Source organism: Takifugu flavidus, chromosome 1 (genome assembly GCF_003711565.1).
Source record: "Takifugu flavidus isolate HTHZ2018 chromosome 1, ASM371156v2, whole genome shotgun sequence".
Taxonomy (NCBI): Eukaryota; Metazoa; Chordata; class Actinopteri; order Tetraodontiformes; family Tetraodontidae; genus Takifugu; species Takifugu flavidus.
The window spans coordinates 16,968,177-16,990,236 of NC_079520.1; the positions used below are offsets into that span (position 1 = coordinate 16,968,177).

The following is a 22,060-nucleotide window of genomic DNA, read 5'->3' on the forward strand; positions in this document are numbered from 1 at the left end:
GGTGCCAGTAATCTTTGCATTGACTTCAGCATATCTCAGTCAACCAGCGTTCTGGGATTTTCACACACGGGAGAGAGTGTGTGACTCACATCAACAAATACCACTTTAGAAGAACCGTAAACTCCAGAGCGGCATCCCAGCACAACCTGCTTATCAAAAGAAGGAAACAGAGGCTACAGTTGAGAGCAGGTTACCCAAACTAGACGACTCCAGAGTGGAAAAATAATGTGGATAGTGTAAACAACAGAACCCGCTGATATCATTCCCCTGACAGTCATACTGTCTGCTGCCTGTGGTGCAACAGGCTCCAAAATGTTTTCTCAGAACTTGGACGGCTGCTTGTTATCAAAAGAACATCATTTGAATACAACAGTCTGTGTTGTAATCTGGTTGATCAGGTAAATTGCTTCCAGGACAGTATGCCGCCTTTTCACTGCACATCTGGCAGAGAAATGCATATGCACCTCAATGTTTAGACACCTCAACAGCGAAGCCAAAGTGTGTGTGTGGTTTTTTTTTAATTCTTCAGTGAGATCTCGTGAGTAAACTGTCTAAAAACTGGGTCTAAATACATGTTATTATTACTGGTTTTAAAGTTGTGCATGTGTTTTAATATGTGAATCACTGTGTATTTGAATTTGTTGTGTTGCCATGCAAACTTTGTACGTCTGAGTAATTGTGGGTCATAGTTGTTCCCTCATTTTGCCTATAAGCTGATAAGAGCCAAACGAAGGGGACAGATACAGTATATTAACTCTCTCTCTCTCCCTCTGTCTCTCTCCCACTGCCTCCAGCCTGTCTGGTGCCAAGACTCAGATTTCAGAATTTCCTTCTACAAGCCACATTTAGAGCAGCTAGCATACTCTTGCCGTGTGTGTGTGTGTATGTGTGTGTGTGTGTGTGCGTGCGTGCGCGTGTGTGTGTGTGTGTGTGTCTGCCCAACTTTCTCGTCTAACTGCCTGCTTCTCTGACCCCCACACCCCATTCTTACTGTCCTTTTGGTGCCGCTCATGGCTGTTTTTGCACTTCAACTCCATTTCTTTGAATATTTTCCATGGTTTTACCATTGCAGAGAGACAATGTTTCATACAGCACATAACTTTACATAAGAGCCCACTTATCTGTTTTGAACAAACAGTTGTGCATGCATTCTGCGCTGTAAATTTCCCCGTTGCGGGGCAAATAAAGGAATCTGAATCTGAATGTAGATGCATGTAAATCTATGTAGATTTACAGGTGGTAAAATAGTACTTGTGAGAGTTTTGGGTCTCACAAAGAGAGTTTTTGATGTGGGTCCTGCAGCCTAATAGAGATTATTGCATAGTACAGGATGAAGCTGAAGTTTGAGGAAGTGCAGGAAGACAAAATAAAAGGAAAATATGTAAAGACAAATATTTTTAAAATGGCAGATGTGGGAAGTTTAACATAAAACAGACAAAATGCAAATTATTTTGCCAGGAGTCCCTGCAAATGCTCTCCATAGCACCTAGAGTATAAGCTCATCTGTGCATGCTGTTAACATGTGCTGTAAGTACTACAATATGCACCAAATTGTTCAGTATGGCTTGTGCATACATGTAAACGCCTGTAAAGAAACATTTTTCTGTTTATAGTTTCAAATAAACTCACATATACAGCATGATCTTAGCCAGGCTCAAGCTGTCTTTTTTTCTACATTATGTAAAATAGTTACATATCGTTAAACGCACAGATTCTTTTCCTAATTCAAACAATTCTGGATCAGTAAATAAGGAACTATGTATTAACCCAGAAAGTAAGCCAAGACATTATTCACCACCATCCCCGCAAATTAATTTTGGAATTTAATCTTGTTGACTTTTGTGTGGGTTCCTACCATTGTATTGTGTGTGTGTGTGTGTGTGTGTGTGGTGTGTGTGTGTGTGTGTGCGCGCGTACGCATGCGTTTATGTGTGTGCACTGTTTCTATTGTACTGTTGATAGAATGGATTTATTCATCCTTGCAGTTCCCTCTGTGCAATTTTATATTTAGCAACAAAAACTGGGCGTCATCAGACTTAGCAACATTTTCCACTGTCGGTTTGTAGATTTGCTCACCACTGTTATGAGTTGGTATGTGGCTTTAGTTTATGCACAAATCTCTGAAATTTTAATACATGCTAACTTCCCTGAGGCTCCCTGAGTTTTTTTTTTAAAAATGTATTCTTTGTGTAGATATGATTCCTGTGTCTGGAAGGCTTAAATGTTGGTGTAAAGAGACCTGTAGCTCTAATAGAACAGATGGTGAGTTTATGTGTTTTTGCAGCGCGGGGGTTTGATTGTTTGTCAGGCTGATTCAACCTCATTGCATTTGATGTGGGATTGATGGAGAGCCAAAACATGGAGCCTGGTTTCGCTAGAAACTTTAGGTTTCCCAGAACAACCTCTTCCTGTTTCCCAAACATGGTAAAAATGTGGAATACGATGCGGCGCTCACTCCTCTGCGCATTTGTAATGTGTTTGATCTTTAATGCTTCATCATTACTCAGATGATTATAGTGTCAGTAGAGAAAAAGTAGCATCCTCACAATGTTTTGGGGTTGTTTTGTTTTTTTGTTTTTTGTAAATTCTCCACCAAGACAACAATAACAAACCAAGCAATGGATGATTTATCCCGCTTGATGTCATTCATCGTTTTGTGGTCCCTTTTCTTTTGATTTGGTGCCATCTTTCATTTAGCCATAGGGCGGAGGATATGCCATTGGGGAATGACATCCCAAACTCACATGTTGGATGTAGCATCCCTTTGAAAGTACAGACACGTGCACTACCAATTACACACACACACACACACACACTCACACACACATAAATGCTCTGTAATGTCATCAGAGAGTGATGGGGCACCGTCCTGCCGACAGAAAAAAAAGGTGTCTGTTCCATCTCAGGCAAATAACAATAAGCCCAGGGCTGGATTCCAGTGGGCTTTCTCTTTGAAATGGGATACCGCCACACGCATTACAAATATATCTCTTGTTTTATCTTCCAGGCCAGGCCCATGGAAAAATTATTCCAAATACCTGTCGCGCTTTATCTGGAACCTTGGAATAGGTTAGGCCCAGCCGGGAACACGAGGATGTCTAAAATAAGGCCTCTATTACGGGATGGAGTGGAGATGGATGAGACAGAGCGGGAATTGACAGGGATTGGGGGTATTTTAGGTGTATCTGCCCTGTGAAAAAGGGCTTGTTGCGGGGGCTTGGAGCTGCTTTAAAGTCGACTATGTGGGCCGATGTCAGCTGTTATACAAACTGCATGTGTTGGAGGAGGGTTTGTGCGTATGTGTGTACACACACGTACATGGCGGTGTGGAAGTATAAATAACATTTTTCCTACAGATGTTCTCACCTTGATAAATCTGTTCTTGGCCCATGTGATACTTCTTGACGTATGGGATGATGGCCCAAGGTAGCACAACCTTTATTTACTTTCCTCAACCTCTAGCAGTTCCAGTCTAAATCAAGAATATTTATGATGGGACCAATAAAAAGGTGAATCCTACAACTGCTGCTGTTCCATCTAAATGTGGAAATGAGCATGAACTATGATTTTTTTCTTAAAAGCAAAACGCAACACAATAGAAGTCAGCATTATGAAATATGTCCTTGAGTAAGTCATTTGTCTTTCTGAGTCTGTTTTGTGGGAACAATCGTAATGTTTGTCACCATCGCCTGTAGAGTCCTGCTGACATTTCCATCAGCAGTCGAGTGTGTGTGAAAGCCATTTACCAGACTCACCCCCGAAATACAGTGTCATCTACATATTTCCCATGGCGGGACAGAGAGTGATAGCATAGTCGTCATACCAGTGATGCCAAGACACCAGTGGCAAAAGATGTCTAGCCTTTGATGTTCAGAAGAAAGAGGCCACTTTACAGAGCAGCACTGGCAAATCAGCCTTTCTTAGGGCAGGACGGAACGCTTGAATGGGAGCTGATAATGACAACATCGTGTCTATCTGTCAGATCAGCCTGCCTAATCGCCATGCCATTAACTGTTGTAAGTGTCTGGAAACTCTTTCACATGGTGCCGAAGACAACTTGCTTGGACTGTGGGATTAAAATTATGAATGATCAAGATTCACAGAAAAAATATGCCCGTCACAATTCCAAGGTCCTGTGTGTTCTGTGGTATCACCACTTGGACTTTAAAAAGTGTGTTTCAATCAGGGGTGTGCAGAACTGCAGCGAGCGATGCTCTCCAGTGGCAGAATGTAAACTGTTTAATGGACGAACCAACCCCAGGGGTTTCCAAGGAGTAAAAAAAATTTTCCACCGAAATTAAAAATTCTGGCTTCCTATAACAAAAGTGAGCAGAGGACTTTTTATGTCCTTGGTCCACCTTAGCACTTATGTGTGAACAGTGTGGCTATTTTTAGAGCTTTAACTCTTGAACTGGATTCAAGCTCAATCTTCACATGGTCCATTTGCTGAATCAAATGTCATAATCTGCTCTTTTCCTTCACCCGCTCAATCACTCCTCATGTCTCTTGCCCATCTGTGCCTCCTCCAGCGCTGACACTGCCAAGATGACACAACCAATGAGGAGGGACCAAGCACACCAGCCAGCTCCGGCTCGCAAGTCAGCCAGCCTGTCTTCGCCAAGCGCAGCCCGCCGCCTGTACCGCAACTTGTCTGGAAAGTTCCGTGTGGGTACCAACCCCCCTGGCCTGGAGGATAGTGTGGTGTCAGGACGGGGGGGAGATAAAGAGAGGTTGCGCAAAACTACCATAGTAAGTGAGAGAGAGAGAGAGAGAGAGAAAAACATCAACAGTGATGAGACCTGGACAGTGTCAGTACTTCATGTGTATCTCACAGTTTTACTTCATACTTTAAACGCTACTTTATTTTTATCAAAGTGATAAAGTCATGCTCAAAATATAGCCGTTTTTAAAAAGTCATCCTCAAGCAGCCCACTGTCAGAAAATTAGGAAAGGACAAGTTGTTTTCAAAGCCACTACCGGGTCTTAAATGTTAGCAAGTGACTTTGTTAGCAAGTTGGTCTGAATAAAATGGTTTTGGTTCATCTCCAATAACTTCATGTGCATCATCTTTCCATAACAGTTCCAAAGTAATGAAACGCTGTTTGAGGCAGTGGAGCACCAGGAGCTGGACTTGGTGCAGCTGCTATTGTCCCAGTACAGTTTGGAGGAGCTGGACCTCAACACCCCAAACAGTGAGGGTCTCCTGCCCCTGGATATCGCCATCATGACCAACAATGTGCCCATGGCCAAGCTGCTTCTCCGAGCTGGAGCCAAGGAGAGCCCCCACTGTGAGTTGAAGATCAGTGTTTGGGTGTGTTTTCAACACACTTCCAGTGCAGTGATTTGCTGTACTCATGTGTCCAACATTGCAAAATCCTCAAAAACTTTGTCTTGCGTGAGTTTTTTGAATAGATGTACAATACACCAAGTAACTCATAAGACAAAACCAAGTTTTACCCCCCAGTAATCTTAGCCTACTACATACCGGTAACTGAGAAGGCATTTGGTAGAAAACAGTTTTACTGGTTTGATCCTCCAACCAAATGAAAGTCTGAGAGTAGAGTTCTGAGATTTTAGACTGAAAAATGAAACGCTTGAAAGTCATTTTCACCTACTCGCTGATGTTCCCGTGTCAGCTCGAAGCCTTTACCATGTGAGGGAACCGCACCAGTGTTCGTTATCACCAGGACAACATCAGATACAGCTCGCACATTACCCAAAACATGATCTGTAGTCATGCAAACGAACAATCCACACACCCCAGGCTATCAGCGAACTCACACATCCCAGTCTGGTTTCTGTTGGCAGTGAAACAATAATAAAAGCGATGACAGGATGGTTAAAATAATGCAATATTAATCATCTTTGTAAGCACATTTCAATGTCTGTGATCTGCTGAGCCTCTGCTCCCCTCCTCTGTTAATGATTAAAACTCGCCAGTGAGGCTCCTAGGCTTGTTTTTGTTTCTACTCGCTCACACACACACACGCACAAGCACCCACACACACGTGCGCACACACCCCGGAGCTGAGCCAGACGTCTTATAAAGGTAACATTAAATTGAAAACACTTGAATGAAAAGTGATGTTTACTGAAGTTTGCTGTTTGATTGTGTTCTCCCACAAGAATTCAAATAACTCATGAGACGGTGTCAACTTTGAGAGGAACACAATCACACCTGTTTTGATATTACCGCTGTTTGCGGGGCAAACAGAGAGGCAGACAGAAGAAATTGCTTTTCTGGTGTCGAAAAAAAGAAGCTGGTGTCGACATTTTTTTCGACACCAGCTTCTTATTCACATAAATCCTTTGGTGGCTTCACAAGGACTCTTAAAGTGCTGTGAAAGTTCCCAGAATTGAAATGAGACACTGGAGACACTATCTGGGCTAGTTTCTGCTCCTACAAGAGTTGAATTCTTAAATCAAAGTGAACCATTAACAAAGAGTTACATCCAGGAGTCCAAATAATCAGAAATTTTCAGTAATAATTACAAGCACAAACTTCCCACTGAGACCAGGCCTGCCCTCAAAATGACAAATAGCCTTTAAATCGTCACATAAGTGGCTGAAGTGAACAACAAGAACTTGACACCTAGAAGAAACACACACATTCAAAGAGGAGCTAACAGCCACCGCAGAGACACGGAGAGAGCCGCAGAATTAAACACCCAGATGGACATTTTGACACGGAGCTTTAAACTTACTGTCAACAGTGGAATCTAACGCTCAACAGTGGAATCTACAATGAACAAACACAGACCACGCAGACTAAACACAGACACACACCAGCCCCAAACACTCAGAAGAATGACCAGCCACCAAAGAAGAAGTACAGTGCTGCTACTGTCCTTTGTGACCTTAATAGCTTTACATTTGCTCTCCTATACTTTCATTCTGAAGATCTGTGCACATCAGATGTTGTGAGTGCCTTCAAACATCACTGCCATGGTTTCACTAATGTGATACGGCTGCTGGATTCATCTGCCACAGATATCTTTTCAAATATACACATCAGTTCCTATTGTTCTCAAAGGCAACCTGCTGTGATAAAAACAGACAATTTTCAAGCATTCATTAGAAAACGTTTGCACATTTTCATTTGAGATGAGCATAGTTTTACAACTGTCCAAATTAGTATATTTCTAATCACTTCAGATATTATTATATTACATTACCTTTGCGTTTTTGGAAATGTGAAATGAAATAAATGATAATGTGCCTAAATGGAATGAAGGCAGCACGCTAACCATCTCCCATGTGCTTTCTAGTTGTTAGTCTAGAGGGCCGAGCCGTTCATTTAGCCACCTTGGTTCAGGAGGCTGAGCAGCGCGTGGTGGAGCTCCAGGCCCAGGTCAGGAGCGAGGGTCCTGGCGAGTGGGAAGGTTCTGATCCTGACAGGCAGCTGAAAGCCTGGGAGTGGAGGCTCCGTCTCTTCAGACGAATGCAGACTGGCTTTGAGCACGCTAGTAAGTCCTCTGGGTGACTTTGATGGCTGTTTCTTACAACCCTGGGTTTCATTTTGGCAACTGATTTCACTGTTGGCATTCCGTCTGGGCTGAGTTAATGGCTTCCACACTGGGAAGACTAGTGTTCGACTCCTTGAGTGCAGGCATAACACAACTTAATTCCTGTTTTTCTTTTTTATAGGCATTTCACGACAGGCTTAGCAGCAGAGTAGACAGCCACCTTCTGACAGCAGACACACTCACGAGCACACACTCTATTCGGCACTGTGATGGAGAAAACATAGCATTCCAATCTTTGCAATCCCACATGCTCCTGTAGTTTGATGGATAAGTCGGGTAAACATGGTTGGAACTTATAAGCGTGTCAAAATGTTTACATTGTTGCAGTCACATTCTCAGAGATATTATCATTTTATTTCAACGATTGAGTTGACGAAGGCAGCGTTGTTGTCTTTAGCGTTACTGCGGTTTCATGAGCACCATCTGTTCTCTAGAGTCTCTAAGCATCCCCCCCGCCCTTGAAGCAACCAGTGCTCTATTATATTTATATTTTGTTCTATTGTGATATTGAATGTGAATCAGGTTCTTCTTGTTTTGCGGTCGCCGCTGCAGTAACTTGTGCTCTCTGTTTGACTGCCCAGACCCTCCAGAGGCTCCCAGTGCCGTTTCCCTTTCTATCAGCAGCAGCACCAGTCTGAGGGTGGACTTTCAGGAGCCTCTGTCTGTCAACTCTGCCGTGGTTACCAAGTACAAAGGTCAGCTGCAGTAACATAGCATGATGTCTTTTTATAGACGTTTTATGCTGTAGTAAAATCTTATATTTCAAAGGTTTTGTTTATTTTGTTTTAAAAACAAGCGAAACAGAACACTTGATCTGTATATGAACGCGTATATGAAGACACGTATGTCGTGTTTCTGCAGTGGGCTGGAGCACGGCCCCTTCATTCAGTCCTTTACTGGGCGAGATGGTGGTTGAGGACTCCACGTTGCTCCAGTGCAACATCACAGGACTCACTGCCGTAAGTTCTGAATGGTCAGATTCTGCTTTCATTCCATCAGTTGTGGAGATCATGGAGAAAAATGTACTTTCTAAACTACTTCATAAGTAAATTTACATTTACTTCTATAAAGCACTGCTAAAGTAGGGCACACTACATGTTTACGATCATCCTGTCTGCCCCAGTACAGGCTGTTTTCCAATAAAAAGAACACTTCATTATTTGCTAGATAAAGGACGGGAAACAATACCACGAACCATCAAAGATCTCGCCTTTCCAGCTGTTGGCAGTGATTCTAGAAACTATTCTCCCACATTATTTACATATGAGGTGTTTGCTTAGGGGGCATTTGAAGGCATGTCCCATGTGGCTCCATCACATACATCAAACTCCACACAGAACTTGTACATACTCATCAATCCTAAACGACGGGTCGGGGGGCGATCTGTGGGTCTGCTAAAATATATAAGATGAGCAGCTTGGTAGCCTGTCAACTGATTTATGTTTGGCATGTTTAAGTGGTCTTGTAGACAAATGGACGCTCCTGTGGTTGTTTATTATTGTGTAAGAGTACACCCCACCCCTTCCAGACCCCTGCTGCCCGGCCAATGCTCACTCCTGTCACATAACGGGGTCAAGGCAAGGTCAGGAAGTGTCGGCGACTGGTGTGATTGATCTGGCTGAGAAAGGAGAGACATAGGCTTTGGACACAGATAGAGCTTTTAGATAGGCTTCAATCTTCACGCACATGCACATTCAATGTTGCCGGGGCCTATATGCCAACAGATGCACCGAACAGCCCACAAACACATATATGGTGTTACACCTATGGATATAAATAGACTGATTTCCAGCACGTAGCCATTTGTTTTTAGCAACATGTTGCCTAAAATGTCCTCTTCTCTGTCCTCACAGGGTACAGATTACTATGTTCACGTGTCAGCCTACAACATGAAGGGTTGGGGGCCTCCTCTGGTCGCTACGCCTGCATGTGCTGCACCTTCCAGTGAGTCTGTGTTGTTGTTAAAGGCGACCAAAGTCAAACCAGAAAGTGAGGGTCTCTGGTAAAAGTGTCTTAAGTAAAGTTGGTTGTCAGTATAAAGTTAAAAGAAATGAGTGTAACCTCAGTATGCTCCACCAGAATGGAGTGGAGAAATATCTGTATTGAACTACAGTAGTTAATTTGTTTCGTTCGACCCCTGTTTCTGCTGATATCTGCATGTCCGTGTGTGTTTTGGATAAAATAAGAATCACAAAACTTTTATGTTAACGGCTAAACAAAATCCCTGAAGGGTTTTGGCAGGCCTCACTAAACTAACACCCCTGCAAGATGTGCCTGAGTATCAAACACTGATACAATCTCACAGCTTTCCCACACTTAGAGTTGGACTGGGCCTTTAATTTCTCTTCCATCCGATCCAATTGGTGAGCAACGCTGTTTCAGCTTTGTTTTGAAATCATTCTGGTTGGGGTGACAGCTGGATCATCTTCTGCCAGCATGCTGGGTGGGTTTCGGGACCCCTTCTTCAGACGTCAGCGCATGTAACCATAGCCTCAGGATGGCGTTTGGGGCAAGCTGGCAGAGATACTGCATGGGTTCAGCCAAGAAGTTAACCGTGAAGTCATGTGCAACAACAGCTGAGGTGTTTACTCACCAGAGCAGATCTGACCCGCTATTTCCTGTCATCATTTGTCTGTCTGCTCGCTTGACCATGAATATCTGTACGAAATCAGAGCAGATTACTGCATTTGTATATTCCTGCATAGAAATATGGATGTATTAGTGGTGCTTAATTCAGGATCCTGACTTCTGAGTTGACTGGCTGCCTGTGTGCTGTATGTTAAATCTGTAGAGAACACACCCACTATAAGAGAGCAAGCACAGGTACTGTAACTGTGTGCATGTTGGCAAAGTTAGGGCACATCTGGGGAACATATGAACATATTGGTTCTGATCAGCACACCATGTTTTTCAGCTTTTTTTTCTCCTGAATGCGTGCGTCCTCATTATAAGAGACTGGGCTTTCCCTCTTTTTTCTCAACTGTCCGCCTCCCTCCCTCCATCTCTCAGAGCTAATTTCGATGTTGCGTGTTTGTGTTTTCCATTTGGGCCTACCACTGGAAATATTTGCATGTCTGTCCTGTAGCACGCGGCGCGGCCCCAACAGTGGGGACCTTATACCGTGCCGTGGACGCCCATTAAAGGGCCCGCTTGTCCTGTTGGGACAGGCACCTTTCCGGGAATAGAGCTCACCGTGTTTCAGCTCCGCACTCTCTCTGGGGGCTCCAGTAGATGGGGTTTGGGTAGGGGTGATGGGGGTGGGTGGTGGTTGATGGTGGCAGTGGGGGGTGGGTTATCGCTGACACATCCTCCAGTGAGAAAGCAAGGATGCTAACTGATTTAACACAGCAGCCAGAATGTGCTGAAAGATTCTGCAGAGCTGGTCATATATGGGGAAGGTAGATGGAAAAGTGCAGGTCTGTAATCCAGCACACCAAAAGAACTGTTTAATGATGAGCTAAATGTGTGTGAAGGCTGAATATAACAGGAATAAAAAGGAAGGTTAGAGTGGTATTGCAATGTTTTTGCTTATTTTATTGCTTTCAGAGGATGTGTGCTGTGTTACTATTCTCACTTTCTGTAACTTTAGCAGCCATGCCACATTTGTGAGTGTGTGTGTGTGTGTGTGTGTGTGTGTGTGTGTGTGTGTGTGTGTGTGTGTGTGTGTGTGTGTGTTTTCATGCTTTCTGTTCTGAGCCCACATGTGTACAAGAGCAGTAAGTCACATTGGCGCTCGCTAACTCTGTCTATCAGCCAACCACAGCTTTCTCACACTGGGGTGGGTACTGTTTCCTATCGTACACACACTGGACATATTTGAGAAGCTCTAGTGTGTGCACGGCATACTCCACGCTCCAACTGTAGGATTCTTTTCGGTACTGCAAGGATTGCACAGGCTTAGTGTAATTAAAAATGTTGTCGATCTATTAATGAAGAGAAATGTTGAGCGCCAACTTGTGTTTTGCACATTTCTTTTTTCTTTATGAGAGAATTTTCCATCAACATTCAAACTCAAGGTCCAGTTTATTTTCTTCTAACGGGGTTGTAACACCGTAGTCCATAAATCCAGGTATGCAGTTTCAAATGAAACAAATATCGCTGAAGCATTCCAACTTTCCACTGTGAGCACAACATACAGTAGCAGCCTGTCTATTATTGAATACTACAAAGCTGGCTGTTAGAAGCTGACACAGCAGGCTGAAACTAGAGGATTATTTCAGAAAACGTGGTGTGACATGGTCAAGGTAGAATAATAATAATGATTATTGGTGAGCTGCTAACATCACTTGGTCATTGTTTGTTTTTCTGCAGGCTGGAGGGACGTTGAAGGCCGCACTCCACGTCAGAAGGGCCAGAAGGAGGTGCTAGACCAACTGCTCGGTCAAATAAAAGAAGCTCACCGCCACTGTGTCTGCCATGGTATCAACAACTTTTTGATAGATTCAGAGTTCATGTTCACCTTAAGGCCTGAGCAGTAATGTGAGAGCTTTACAGGTTTGCATGGTTGACCCCCGCTGAAACCCAAACCCCTAAACCAGATAGTGACGATGCACTCGGTGAACTACTGAAGAACAAATGTAATATCAGGCCACCGTTGACCCTAAACCTTATTAAAGGTTAAGCATATTAAAGGCTTGTCACATTTTCTCAAACACGTCGGAGTTGCCGCAGTGCACAAAGGTGCCACGGACGGTCAGCTCGCAGGTGTAAAGTGTCCCACCAGTTGCTGCATTTCATCTCACCTTGACAGACACTTTAAAATCTGAGGCACGACATGTACTCTGAGGGCCATATACCCTAAGACGGCGTGCTGCCTCAAAAATTATACACTCCCCTCTGTCTCAACAACCCCCACCCCTTTACACATCTTTCCATGACTCAGCCCTTCCTCTGCTGGATTCCTCTCTCTCTCCCTCTCTCTCTCTGACAAAATACAGATCAACGTCTCTAACACTCAAGCAGTTTATATCCCCAAACACTGGTGGCTGTGCGCTGGTCCCATAAGTGTCAGAACCTGTCCACACTGATTCTTTTTAAAACGACGGCAAGCTTCATTTAGCATTGAGCAGGTTCTGTCTCTCTCACACTCGCCCACTTACTATTGTCCACTGTGGCCAGACCATATTTGCAATAGGGCGAGATCCAATATAATAGTGAGTATTGAGCAGTTCTTGTTTCTTCAGACTGCGACTGATTAAGCTTGAGCGTTGAGACACGGTAGCCAAGGTGGCGTGTCCTGGGGTCATGTTTGTTATTCCTGTAAGAGACGAGTCTCGGGCTGGAGTCGGGAGAGGGCATAAATTAACACCGACTACTGCTCCCGGCCCTGCTCCTTCACCCCCGGCGGCCTGCCAGTCATCCTGTCTACTGTCCATACATTTACACACATGAAGACAGACAGGCATACACATAGATACACATGTACATGAACAGGCCCAAATATTCAAGTACATGCTCCCTCTTTTAACTCTCCCCCCTCATGGTCATGTATGCACCCCCGCCAGAGCCCAGTTTACAGCCCACGCCACATTCTCCCTCTTGTCCAAACACTATTAATTAAACTGTGAAAGAGGCCTTGACTAACAGAGGCACCCCAGCAGTCAGCCCTGCTTGTCTGTCTGACTCAGTGTCAAATGGGGACTGAGGCCAGAAGGACTGTAGCTCAACAGACCTGAGTGTAAAGACAAATTTAGGGAGGTGAGAGGGGTCGAGGGGCGCTGTTTTTACTGGTTAGTCTACCTCCACTCATCCACCTGAAGAGAAAATTAGTTTTTTTGGGTCCTGAATGGGGGATTTATTGACTCCAAGTGGCCCAAGGCTGGCATGAGATCACCTGGGAGGAGAGAAACTGTGCAAAGGGTTTGGAACTCGGGGCTTCTAATGAGGTGGGAGGTGTGTTATCTCACCAACAGGCGCCCACACTAACACACGCATACATATACAGTATACATATACACACATCTCTGTCCCTCTATCTCTATGTTTCTCTCCCTCTCTTGCCTTCAACTCCCTCCAGACCCACTAAAAATAAACACGTCCCCACAGACTTAACTGACCTCCCTGTCAGTGAGTGGCAAAGGGTTAACACACACACACGCACACATACAATTTACTACAGCTTCTTGGCTCTACTTATATGGCTCAAGCTCAAGACATGCCATGCTCCAGCAGTTATAGTATATGCAGGTAAACACACACATATGCATATATACACAGTTGGTGTTCCTCTGGGAGCTCAGTGCTAGTGGTTACCTCAAGGTCCATAGTCTGCTTGACAGCCTGCATAACTGTCAAACGGTGCTGCAGCACTGGAGAGCCTGAGATGTCGAAAAACATTCCACTCCAGCCATGCTGCTGGATGTGTCAGGGTGGTTGTCAACTAGGTAAAGGGCCTGTCGTTGAGATGTCGCTCCAGTTTGTCAAAACAGAAGTGTTCACTACAGTTTAGCAAGAAACAACAGACAACAAGCCTGTTGTGACACAGTTTCTCAGACGTTCGGAATACTGAACGTTGGACTATCGAAAGAAATATTGGTTTCTCAAGTTAAAACAATCCTTTTTTCTTTTCTTTGTTTGTCCACACAGAGCAATGCAAAGCTCCATCACAGGGAAGGAAGCACTCAGTTTCTAAAAGTCTGCGCCACCTTTTCCAGCCAACCAGCAAGTTTGTAAAAAACCTGAAAAGGTATGTTTTTCCTTTATTTGGAGTTATTCCTCTGCAAGATATGATAGATCTACAAACTGTATTAACAATCAGTCTGTCTAGCACTGTAATACACACGTGAGGGGCAATATTAAAGATAATTTGCATGATTTTATCAAGCCAGAGCACATTTTCACTGACCAGTAGAAGTGCTGTTGAAAGTTCTAAGATAGAGCACCGGTCTTCAAAACCAAAAAAAGATGTAAAAACAACACAAAACAAAAAAATTCAACCAGTTCTGATAGTATTCAAATGAATATTCTAAAACTATTTTAATACAAAATATGACAAAAAAAATCTCAAGTACAGGCTAAATACCAGAGGCGATATCCTTGGAAAGAGTTAGTATTCTTCCCAAGTTTACTTGCTGGATGTTCTGATTCTGTGCTTTTTCCAGAGGACTTTACCTGACAACCATCTTCTACAGAGATGATAATGTTTTAGTTACTTCAGAGGAGCAGATTCCTGTTGTTGAGGTTGAAGATTGCTACTCCAGCTCCCTCATGCAGGACTTCCTCTGGTTTAACAAGGTCGGCGCCGAGCGGATCTGAACATACCATCAGTTTCTTTACACTGATGCAAGATGTATTCTAAATGTGTTTCTAAATTTGTTTCAATATGGAAGGTATCTTATCTATGGGAGGAGATTCTGTGGCTGCAGCAGTGCCTGAGTCTGTCTCAGTCATCCTCTTCCTGCACTCTGCAGACGCGGCTCAAGATGCTGCAAGCGGTCTCCCAGCTGCAGGTATTCCAGCGCTCAATAGACCGATCATTACTACAGTCTGTAACTCTACAGAAGCACAAGCATTAACAGGAGTCCTCTGATGTCGACCACAGGGAATGCTGGGGACACAGGACCTTGGTCAGTTCTACTTTGAGCCCATCAAAGACAAGCATGGTAGCGCTCTGCTGGTGCTTCTCAAGGACATGAATACCTGCCCCAACTTGGATGGAGCGCGCTGGATGCAGCTCGGAAAACTGCAGCTCCAGCGCAAGTCCATTTCATCCCCCGAAGAGCCCACCGCCCTGGATATGCTGCTCATCACCCTGCATGTTAGTGGAGTTAGGCAACACCTCGGTTTGGTCTTAAAGCCTGGTTGCGTCACAGTAATCAAACAGCGGGGGGAGGTGTTCTAGCGGTGGCTGTGGTTTTCGTCCAGTCAATCGTCGGCTAGATTTGTTACCAAAGCTCGATCAAGATGAAAGACTCTAGTATAATGCCTAAAAAACTATTTTACAGCATTTCTTTATTTATAGCTCCAATGTCTGCAAACACTGAACGGCAGTAAAGACATAACTAAAACAAAATAAATAAAAGGGTAAATTGAAACGTGCTTCCAGTTATCTGGCCGACTTGTGTACACACTCATTAGTCAGTGGTAATTATCCGTGACACATCTCTTCCAGTTTTATTTGCTGCATGAGGACTCATATTGAAATCCGATTAATTTAAATTCCAGACAAAAGGCCATATGGTGGATGTGTGCCAGTCCAACACAAGCACTGTTGGGCCACTCATTTAGCTTAGATAGATGTGCTCCTAGCTCTGAATGTGGCTGATAATAATGTTGCTAATTGTTGTCCTTCAAAGTTTGGCAACTACACTTTTGTGGTTGTTTTGTTCAAAATGGCCACAGTTTGGATCTGAATCACAAGAAGGTTTTGTCTGTATTGCAGGGTAAACAAGGCATTGTTACAGAGTTGTTTTGTCTCTCGTGTAAGCTGATGGCTTCAGGCCTCGTGGTGACAGCAAAAAACACAAGGGGGACGATTCCCCTTAGATTCCCTCAAATTTTTGCTTTGTGGTTATGTTTGCTTGATTAAAAACACAAAAATGTGCTGATGGTGAGGTGGCGTGTTGAAACAACTCTAAATTAAAGACTATGTGGGTCTGAGCAGGATCATTTAAATCAACATGAAAATAATTAAAATGACCATGTCCTCTACTGACCATGTCCACCTGCTGTTAACAGGAGAAGCTTGCATATCACAAGAGGAGCCGCAAGACGTTGTCTCCGGGTTTATACCTGGGCTACCTGAAGCTGTGTACATCTGTGGAACAGATCAGAGCACTGGTGCCCCAGAAACTCCCCAACGTCCTCTGCCACACCAAAATCCGGGACAACAGCCACGTGTCCAGGTGATGTTCTTATTCAAGCAGATGGCAGAATGTGGGTTGGGAAGGCATAACTTCACATGTGTGTTGTTTCAGAGAGGAGTGGCAATGCCTGCAGACACTCAGCTGTCTGCAGGAACCAGCAGAAACGGGCCAAGACACCCAACCTACGACCCATGGCCTCCAAGATGAGCTGCGCACTGCCATCAGGGACCTGATGGCACACATTAACATGCCTGGAAGTCAGGTCAGAGTGCATGTCAGCTTGTTTAACTTGAACCATAAACAACAGGTGCTAAGGTAAAAACTATCCTCTGGCTTTGAGTTGGTTCTGGCTGGCATCATAGAACCTGTCCAGCCAATCTCCAAAGGAAACCAGTTGCACATTTAAGCCAAAAAGCTGCCAGTCAATCATTTGTATTCAAGAACACTAGCAAATACTGTCCATGTTTTATCACCTCTTCGTGCTCATGTTGTACAAACATTTCTGTTATAATGTAGCAATATATGAAAATTAACCAGCCTTTAAAAACAGCTTATGAGCTTATCTGCCCTTTTCCACAAAAGGGACGTTTAATAGCCCATAATTACAGTGAAACCAGACAACTGCGCCTCTCTGCAGTTGGAGCTGGACGCTCTGGTCCGATTTAAAGAACACTCTCATTACTTCAGCACCACTACTGCACTGAGGTTACCTGTCTTTCTCTCTGTTTAGGCTCACGAATTCCGCATCTACAGCCAGGAAGTGTTGGAATTTGGGGAGAAAGTGTCTTTTCTGCTCCTTCTGCCACCGTCGGAGGAAGTGTGCACCGCTCCTGGCCAGAAGAATCCATACTCCCCTCGCTCTGGCTTCCTCACTTTGCCTCTGCAGATCTTTGAATTGGGTTAGTTATTTAAGCCGTCTCGCAAATTTCTGTATTTACTGGAACAATAAAATAATGTGTGTTTTGGGGGATTTTCCTTCCCACAGTGCACTTTAATGCGTACTGCCCCAGTTTCATCAGCCAGTACTGCAAAGTTTCAGCTTTGCTGGAGCTGGAATCCCTCATTTCCCAACAGGCACTCAGAGAAGCCTTCTCTGAGGCCGAGCTCCTGGCTGCAAAGAAGAATCACCAGCAGGTCCAGGAGCACATGCAGGTGAGATGTGTAACAGTTGGGAATGAAATAAGATGTCGTCACTCATCCATATTTGAGTTATGTCATAATGATTCTTTTACTTGGTGGATTACAACAGCAAATGGAGGACGTGTGGCGTGAAGCAAGGTGGATCATGGACGCGCTGCAGTTTGCCCGCTACAAGCAGCCAACCGGGGGCATTTCTATAAGCAAGATCATTGATTTCTCCAAGGAAGTGATGCCTGAAAAGCCTCCCTCTACTTCCTCTCAGACAGAATTCATGCCCTCCCCTATGCCATCTCCTGATCCGGGCCACAAACACTCCGGTCTGAACTACCAGAATTCAATACCCACATTGGTCTTTAATTTGTGTGTGCAGTTTGAAAATGTCCCCCCTGCGTTCTGCAGACTTTACAGGGTTGTCTGATGAGGAAGGATCTTCCGAGGTCTTCCTGACGACGGACAGTGACTATGACTCCAGTCGCGCCCAGAGTCCTCGGGAGCTGGACCTGCTGCCTCACTCGCCCCTCTCGTCCTCGGCTTCCCTGGAGCCGCGCGGGTTCCTGTGCAGCGACGGGAGCAGCACGGGGGGACGGATGCGTATCAGCGGCGGGGGACGCAGAGGGGGCAGTCTCCGGGATTCCACCCCCGATGTCCTCCAGGCCTCCGAACTGCAGCACGGACGGGAAGGTGAGCTGTGTGGTGGAGGAGGAGGAGTTCAGTGTGGCGTAGAAAGGCGAAGGGGCGGTACAGAGCAGTTCGACAGTGACTTCATCCTACCCAGCAGGCAGATAGAGCTGCTGCACATCACAGAAAAGAGACAGGCCTTCTGTGTGAGGACAAGCAGCCTGGAATTCCCTTCCATCACCCCTTCTTGCAACCAACTATACTGCAGCTACAGTCCTTCACCCTCCACCTCACCACAGCGGAGGCTGCACAGGCCCTCGTCCGTGGACCGCTGTTGCTCGGCCGAACGGTGCATACCGCCACTTCCACCAGCACGCACATTATCACAGGACAGCGGAACACAGAGACTCTCATCTCCATCACCAGCCCCCATCAGCAGAGCGTGTCAGGCCACACTCCGAGTCTACCCTCAATACTGCACCGGCCTACCAAAGGAGACCAGCGTCAAGGTACGCACTCTTTTCATGATGACAGTTGACACAGTCGGACCTTCAGCTTTTATAAAATGTCTTTTCTTTCAGCTTTGCGTCACTCCGGTAACATCAGCGCGGGAGATGGTCCAGCTGGTGGTGCAGGAAATCAACGCCCTCTCTCGGCGGCTGCTGAGCAGCGGTGGCGGCAGCGCCGAGCAGGAACAGTGTGCGTGCTATAGCGTCGAACAGTTGAAGCACTTTGGTCTCGTGCTTGTTTTAGACAATAGAGAAAAGTGGCTTCAGGATGATTTCTGCCCCCTGGAGCTCCAGAACCCTTGGCTGAGGGGCAAACTGTGCGTCCGCATTAAAGAGTATTCACCGCTAGCCCTCAAACACAGCCGAGCAACGACAGTGTGAGGATTGAATGGTGCCCTGACACACGACCTGTTAGACAGTGTTTGACTCCTTCATGTCACTTTGTGTCACTGTCGTGTTTCCTTAAACCAGGTAAAACACAACACTTCTCATGAAATGTGTTCTGTTGTATAGAAGAGCCTACTCCAGGAGATTAGAGACCCCCGTGGAGACACCAAATGAACTCTAACAGAATGGAACAAAAAGCCGAGGTTTTTTTTTTTTTTGCTGCTGTCAGAAGTTGTTGGGAAAAAGATCTTGATGAGGAGCAAAGTTAATGGAGCATCACTGACTTCTGGCTTGATCGCTGGCGGCACTTCAGAGCTCGCACGGTGCCAAAACGACAGGGGCGGCATTACGTCCTCCGAAGCCACACGCGGACACGTCTTCTCCTATGAACTCTCTCATTGTGTCATTCCCAAGGAGCTGTCGACTGCAGCCGCCAGCCCCGTGTTCCCAGGATGTGGGATCTGGACCGGTCCCAGATAGTCAGAAGCAAAGCTGATATCCGGGAGGGCGGGGGCTGGCATCTCCACTTTCGGACTGTCAGTCAACTGCTCTTGGCCTCCGTGTTGTCTTGTAGCAAAGCAGAGACACGCAGAGTTTTAAAGGGAGAAGGGGGGGACTTAATGCAGATCTCTGGTATTCATTTTCACTTTTTTCCAGCAACAAATCATCTGGCACTAGACCCACTCCTCGTGTAGCAAACAAACACAATCATCTCGGGTTTTGACAAAACAAATGCAAAATGATTACTGGATTTTTCTCAAGAGAGAAGAGCAATACTTTTGTCTTTCTTTTTCTAATAGATGGCCAAAAAGCATGTAAACCCTAGTTAGCAGTCCAGTGTTTTGTTGTGTTTGGTTCAGTGGTATTTCCAGATACATCAGAAGTTGGTGCCTGTCAGTCTAGAACACGGGCTCCCCAAGGGGTTCTGTTGTGAAAAAGATGACTCAAATTGTTAAGAGGCCCAGTCTTTGCCAGCAAATCAGCATACAGCGCATTCCAGACGGTCTCCTAAATAAGTTAGAAAGGACTTTCAGATGCTTGAAAACACCCCCCCCCCCCCCCCAAAAGAAAATATTGTTTAAAGAATGATGACACAGGCCACGCCGCTTTACCTCTGTTTTGTTTGCTAGATAACCGATTTGTTGCAGGGCATGTTTGCTTCATGGGCTATGCAGAACGTGCAGCCTTTTCCCTCACCGTGCCACGTGCAGACCAGTGTGGATTTCAAGCCATCAACCCTCAACCAACCTCAGATTTCCAGCTGATGCGTGCGGTGCCGCCTGCCGTATTTGTCCATTGTGCATGGCAGCTTTGGAGCATCAGGAGCTCAGCATTAAGCGGCGTTTTATTGTGAAATTATTTAACAGATTGCTAGACGGGAATAGTCTGCTTAGTGCTAGCTGATGCGTCTTCCGTCTAAAATAGACTGGCTTCTGGGATAGACCCAGCGTGCACAGATGGGATCTCGTGCAGCAAGCGTATCAGGTAGAAACCTGAGGCTACTGTGGTGATTTAGAGCGTCAGGATCCCTTGATCTATCTTTGAAAACAAAGAATAAATCAAATGTCATCAATTCAAAACGATTTTTAAAAAAAAACCACTACATGATTGGTAACCAGGTTACATCGGTGATGTGACCTTAAAACGCCGTGCTAGCACTTTAAATTGTATTTCTAATTGCAGCAAAGGCCTCTTAATAATTTAAACCATCTCGTGTGCCGTGTTTTGGGAACCTTTGTACAAAAAATATATATATTGCATTCTCTTTTCCCACAGTCCCATCTGTAAAACTTTCCCAACCTTTATTTCCCCGTGTTCTGCAGCTTGTTCTGCAAATGTAGCACCAGGAACGCTGTGATGGGTGAAGTCAGTGGACCTGGCCTCAGTTACTGTAGCATTCCAGACTCACATGATGCTGTGGAGCCTGTCACAGTGGGGGTCAACAGTCATGCCTCCCAAAGTGTTTACACTGTTTCCTTTCTCCGCTCACATGAAACTATTTTCTAAAGATTACTTCACACAAACTGTTATACATTTGGGTTTAGGAATAGATAAAACTCTGCTGGCTTGCATTAGTCTTCGAAATGGTTCTACAAGGTCAAATGGCCTGAACGCTAAATGCAGAACCAGACAGAACCGTGTACATCGTCAAAAGAGAGCTGTGGTTGTTGTACTGTATCTTCCTTAAATGTGAAAGAAAGCAAATTTGAGATTGTCATTACTACATGTCAAACATCTTTGAACTCAGACTGTAGTCCATCTTGAGAATTTGTTGAAGGGGAAAAGAGGGGTTGCATTCTCTTTCCAGTGAAAATAACTTAAAAAAAAAAAAGCCCTATGTTTACAAGGAGCTGTTGGCAGGCAAACTCATGAAGGAGACATCACGTCACTTTTTTTAGAATCTATTTTTATTGAACAATAAATGAATATTAACAAAATAAAAGCCTTGTTTATTTATGTGGGTTTCTTAGACAAGTGTAAGACGATTCTGCTCTTCGTTTCCTCTGGGGATTATTTTTGCCGTTTGGACTTTCACAAGCAGACAGCATCCAGCCGCCCAATCTGTTCATTCATCTGATATGAATGAGAGTGAAGGACAAATAGAGGGCACTTGTTCCTGCACATGCTATTTTGCAATGACCTCACCAGTTTTTGCCACTCAGTTGATGAAAAGTGGCTGCTGGGCAGCTGCAGCCAGGATCTCAGTGTCAAATGGTGAATATGGCTGCATGACGCTGCAGCTTCGACTCAAAAACCATCTCAGACACTGTTTTTGGTTTTGTTTTTTCTATTTACTGTATATTCAGATGACCGCTTTGCTCAGTTTTGTTTAGATCACAGGCTACCGGCTGCACTCAAGGCTGCAGAAAGCTCAGACTAGACAAAAATCTCTCTGTGTGGGAACAAATCTGCTCCTTCATAGGCTGGAGGTCATTTCATTGGACATTTAAATGACACCCTCCAACACTTGATACACTGTCGTCAGCAGTGAGTTTTTCAGTGAGTTGTGCATATTTTTTAAATGAAAACATGACAAAAGCGCTTTAACGCTGCCTCAGTTTTAGCTGCCGTGTTC

General features: G+C 44.8%; 1 protein-coding gene across 5 annotated transcripts in view; it reads left to right on the forward strand.

The window, feature by feature from the left end:
* The window catches only part of LOC130529956 (ankyrin-repeat and fibronectin type III domain-containing 1), a 91,661-nt gene extending 70,234 nt beyond the window's left edge, over window positions 1–21,427 (forward strand). For 3 of the 5 annotated variants that reach the window (XM_057040720.1, XM_057040711.1, XM_057040727.1), the window contains 18 exons: window positions 4,530–4,749; window positions 5,081–5,288; window positions 7,269–7,466; window positions 8,108–8,221; window positions 8,388–8,485; window positions 9,380–9,470; window positions 11,838–11,945; window positions 14,112–14,211; window positions 14,627–14,759; window positions 14,855–14,974; window positions 15,067–15,282; window positions 16,203–16,369; window positions 16,442–16,592; window positions 17,061–17,229; window positions 17,316–17,482; window positions 17,580–17,787; window positions 17,870–18,597; window positions 18,670–21,427. In XM_057040720.1, coding sequence (XP_056896700.1) covers window positions 4,530–4,749; window positions 5,081–5,288; window positions 7,269–7,466; window positions 8,108–8,221; window positions 8,388–8,485; window positions 9,380–9,470; window positions 11,838–11,945; window positions 14,112–14,211; window positions 14,627–14,759; window positions 14,855–14,974; window positions 15,067–15,282; window positions 16,203–16,369; window positions 16,442–16,592; window positions 17,061–17,229; window positions 17,316–17,482; window positions 17,580–17,787; window positions 17,870–18,597; window positions 18,670–18,978 — 3,505 coding nt within the window. In that variant the 3' untranslated portion in view covers window positions 18,979–21,427. Of the gene's footprint in view, window positions 1–4,529; window positions 4,750–5,080; window positions 5,289–7,268; window positions 7,467–8,107; window positions 8,222–8,387; window positions 8,486–9,379; window positions 9,471–11,837; window positions 11,946–14,111; window positions 14,212–14,626; window positions 14,760–14,854; window positions 14,975–15,066; window positions 15,283–16,202; window positions 16,370–16,441; window positions 16,593–17,060; window positions 17,230–17,315; window positions 17,483–17,579; window positions 17,788–17,869; window positions 18,598–18,669 lie in introns of those variants that run through there. The other 2 variants (XM_057040732.1, XM_057040741.1) reach the window with 2 other exon arrangements.
* The last annotated feature ends 633 nt before the right edge of the window (window positions 21,428–22,060 follow it).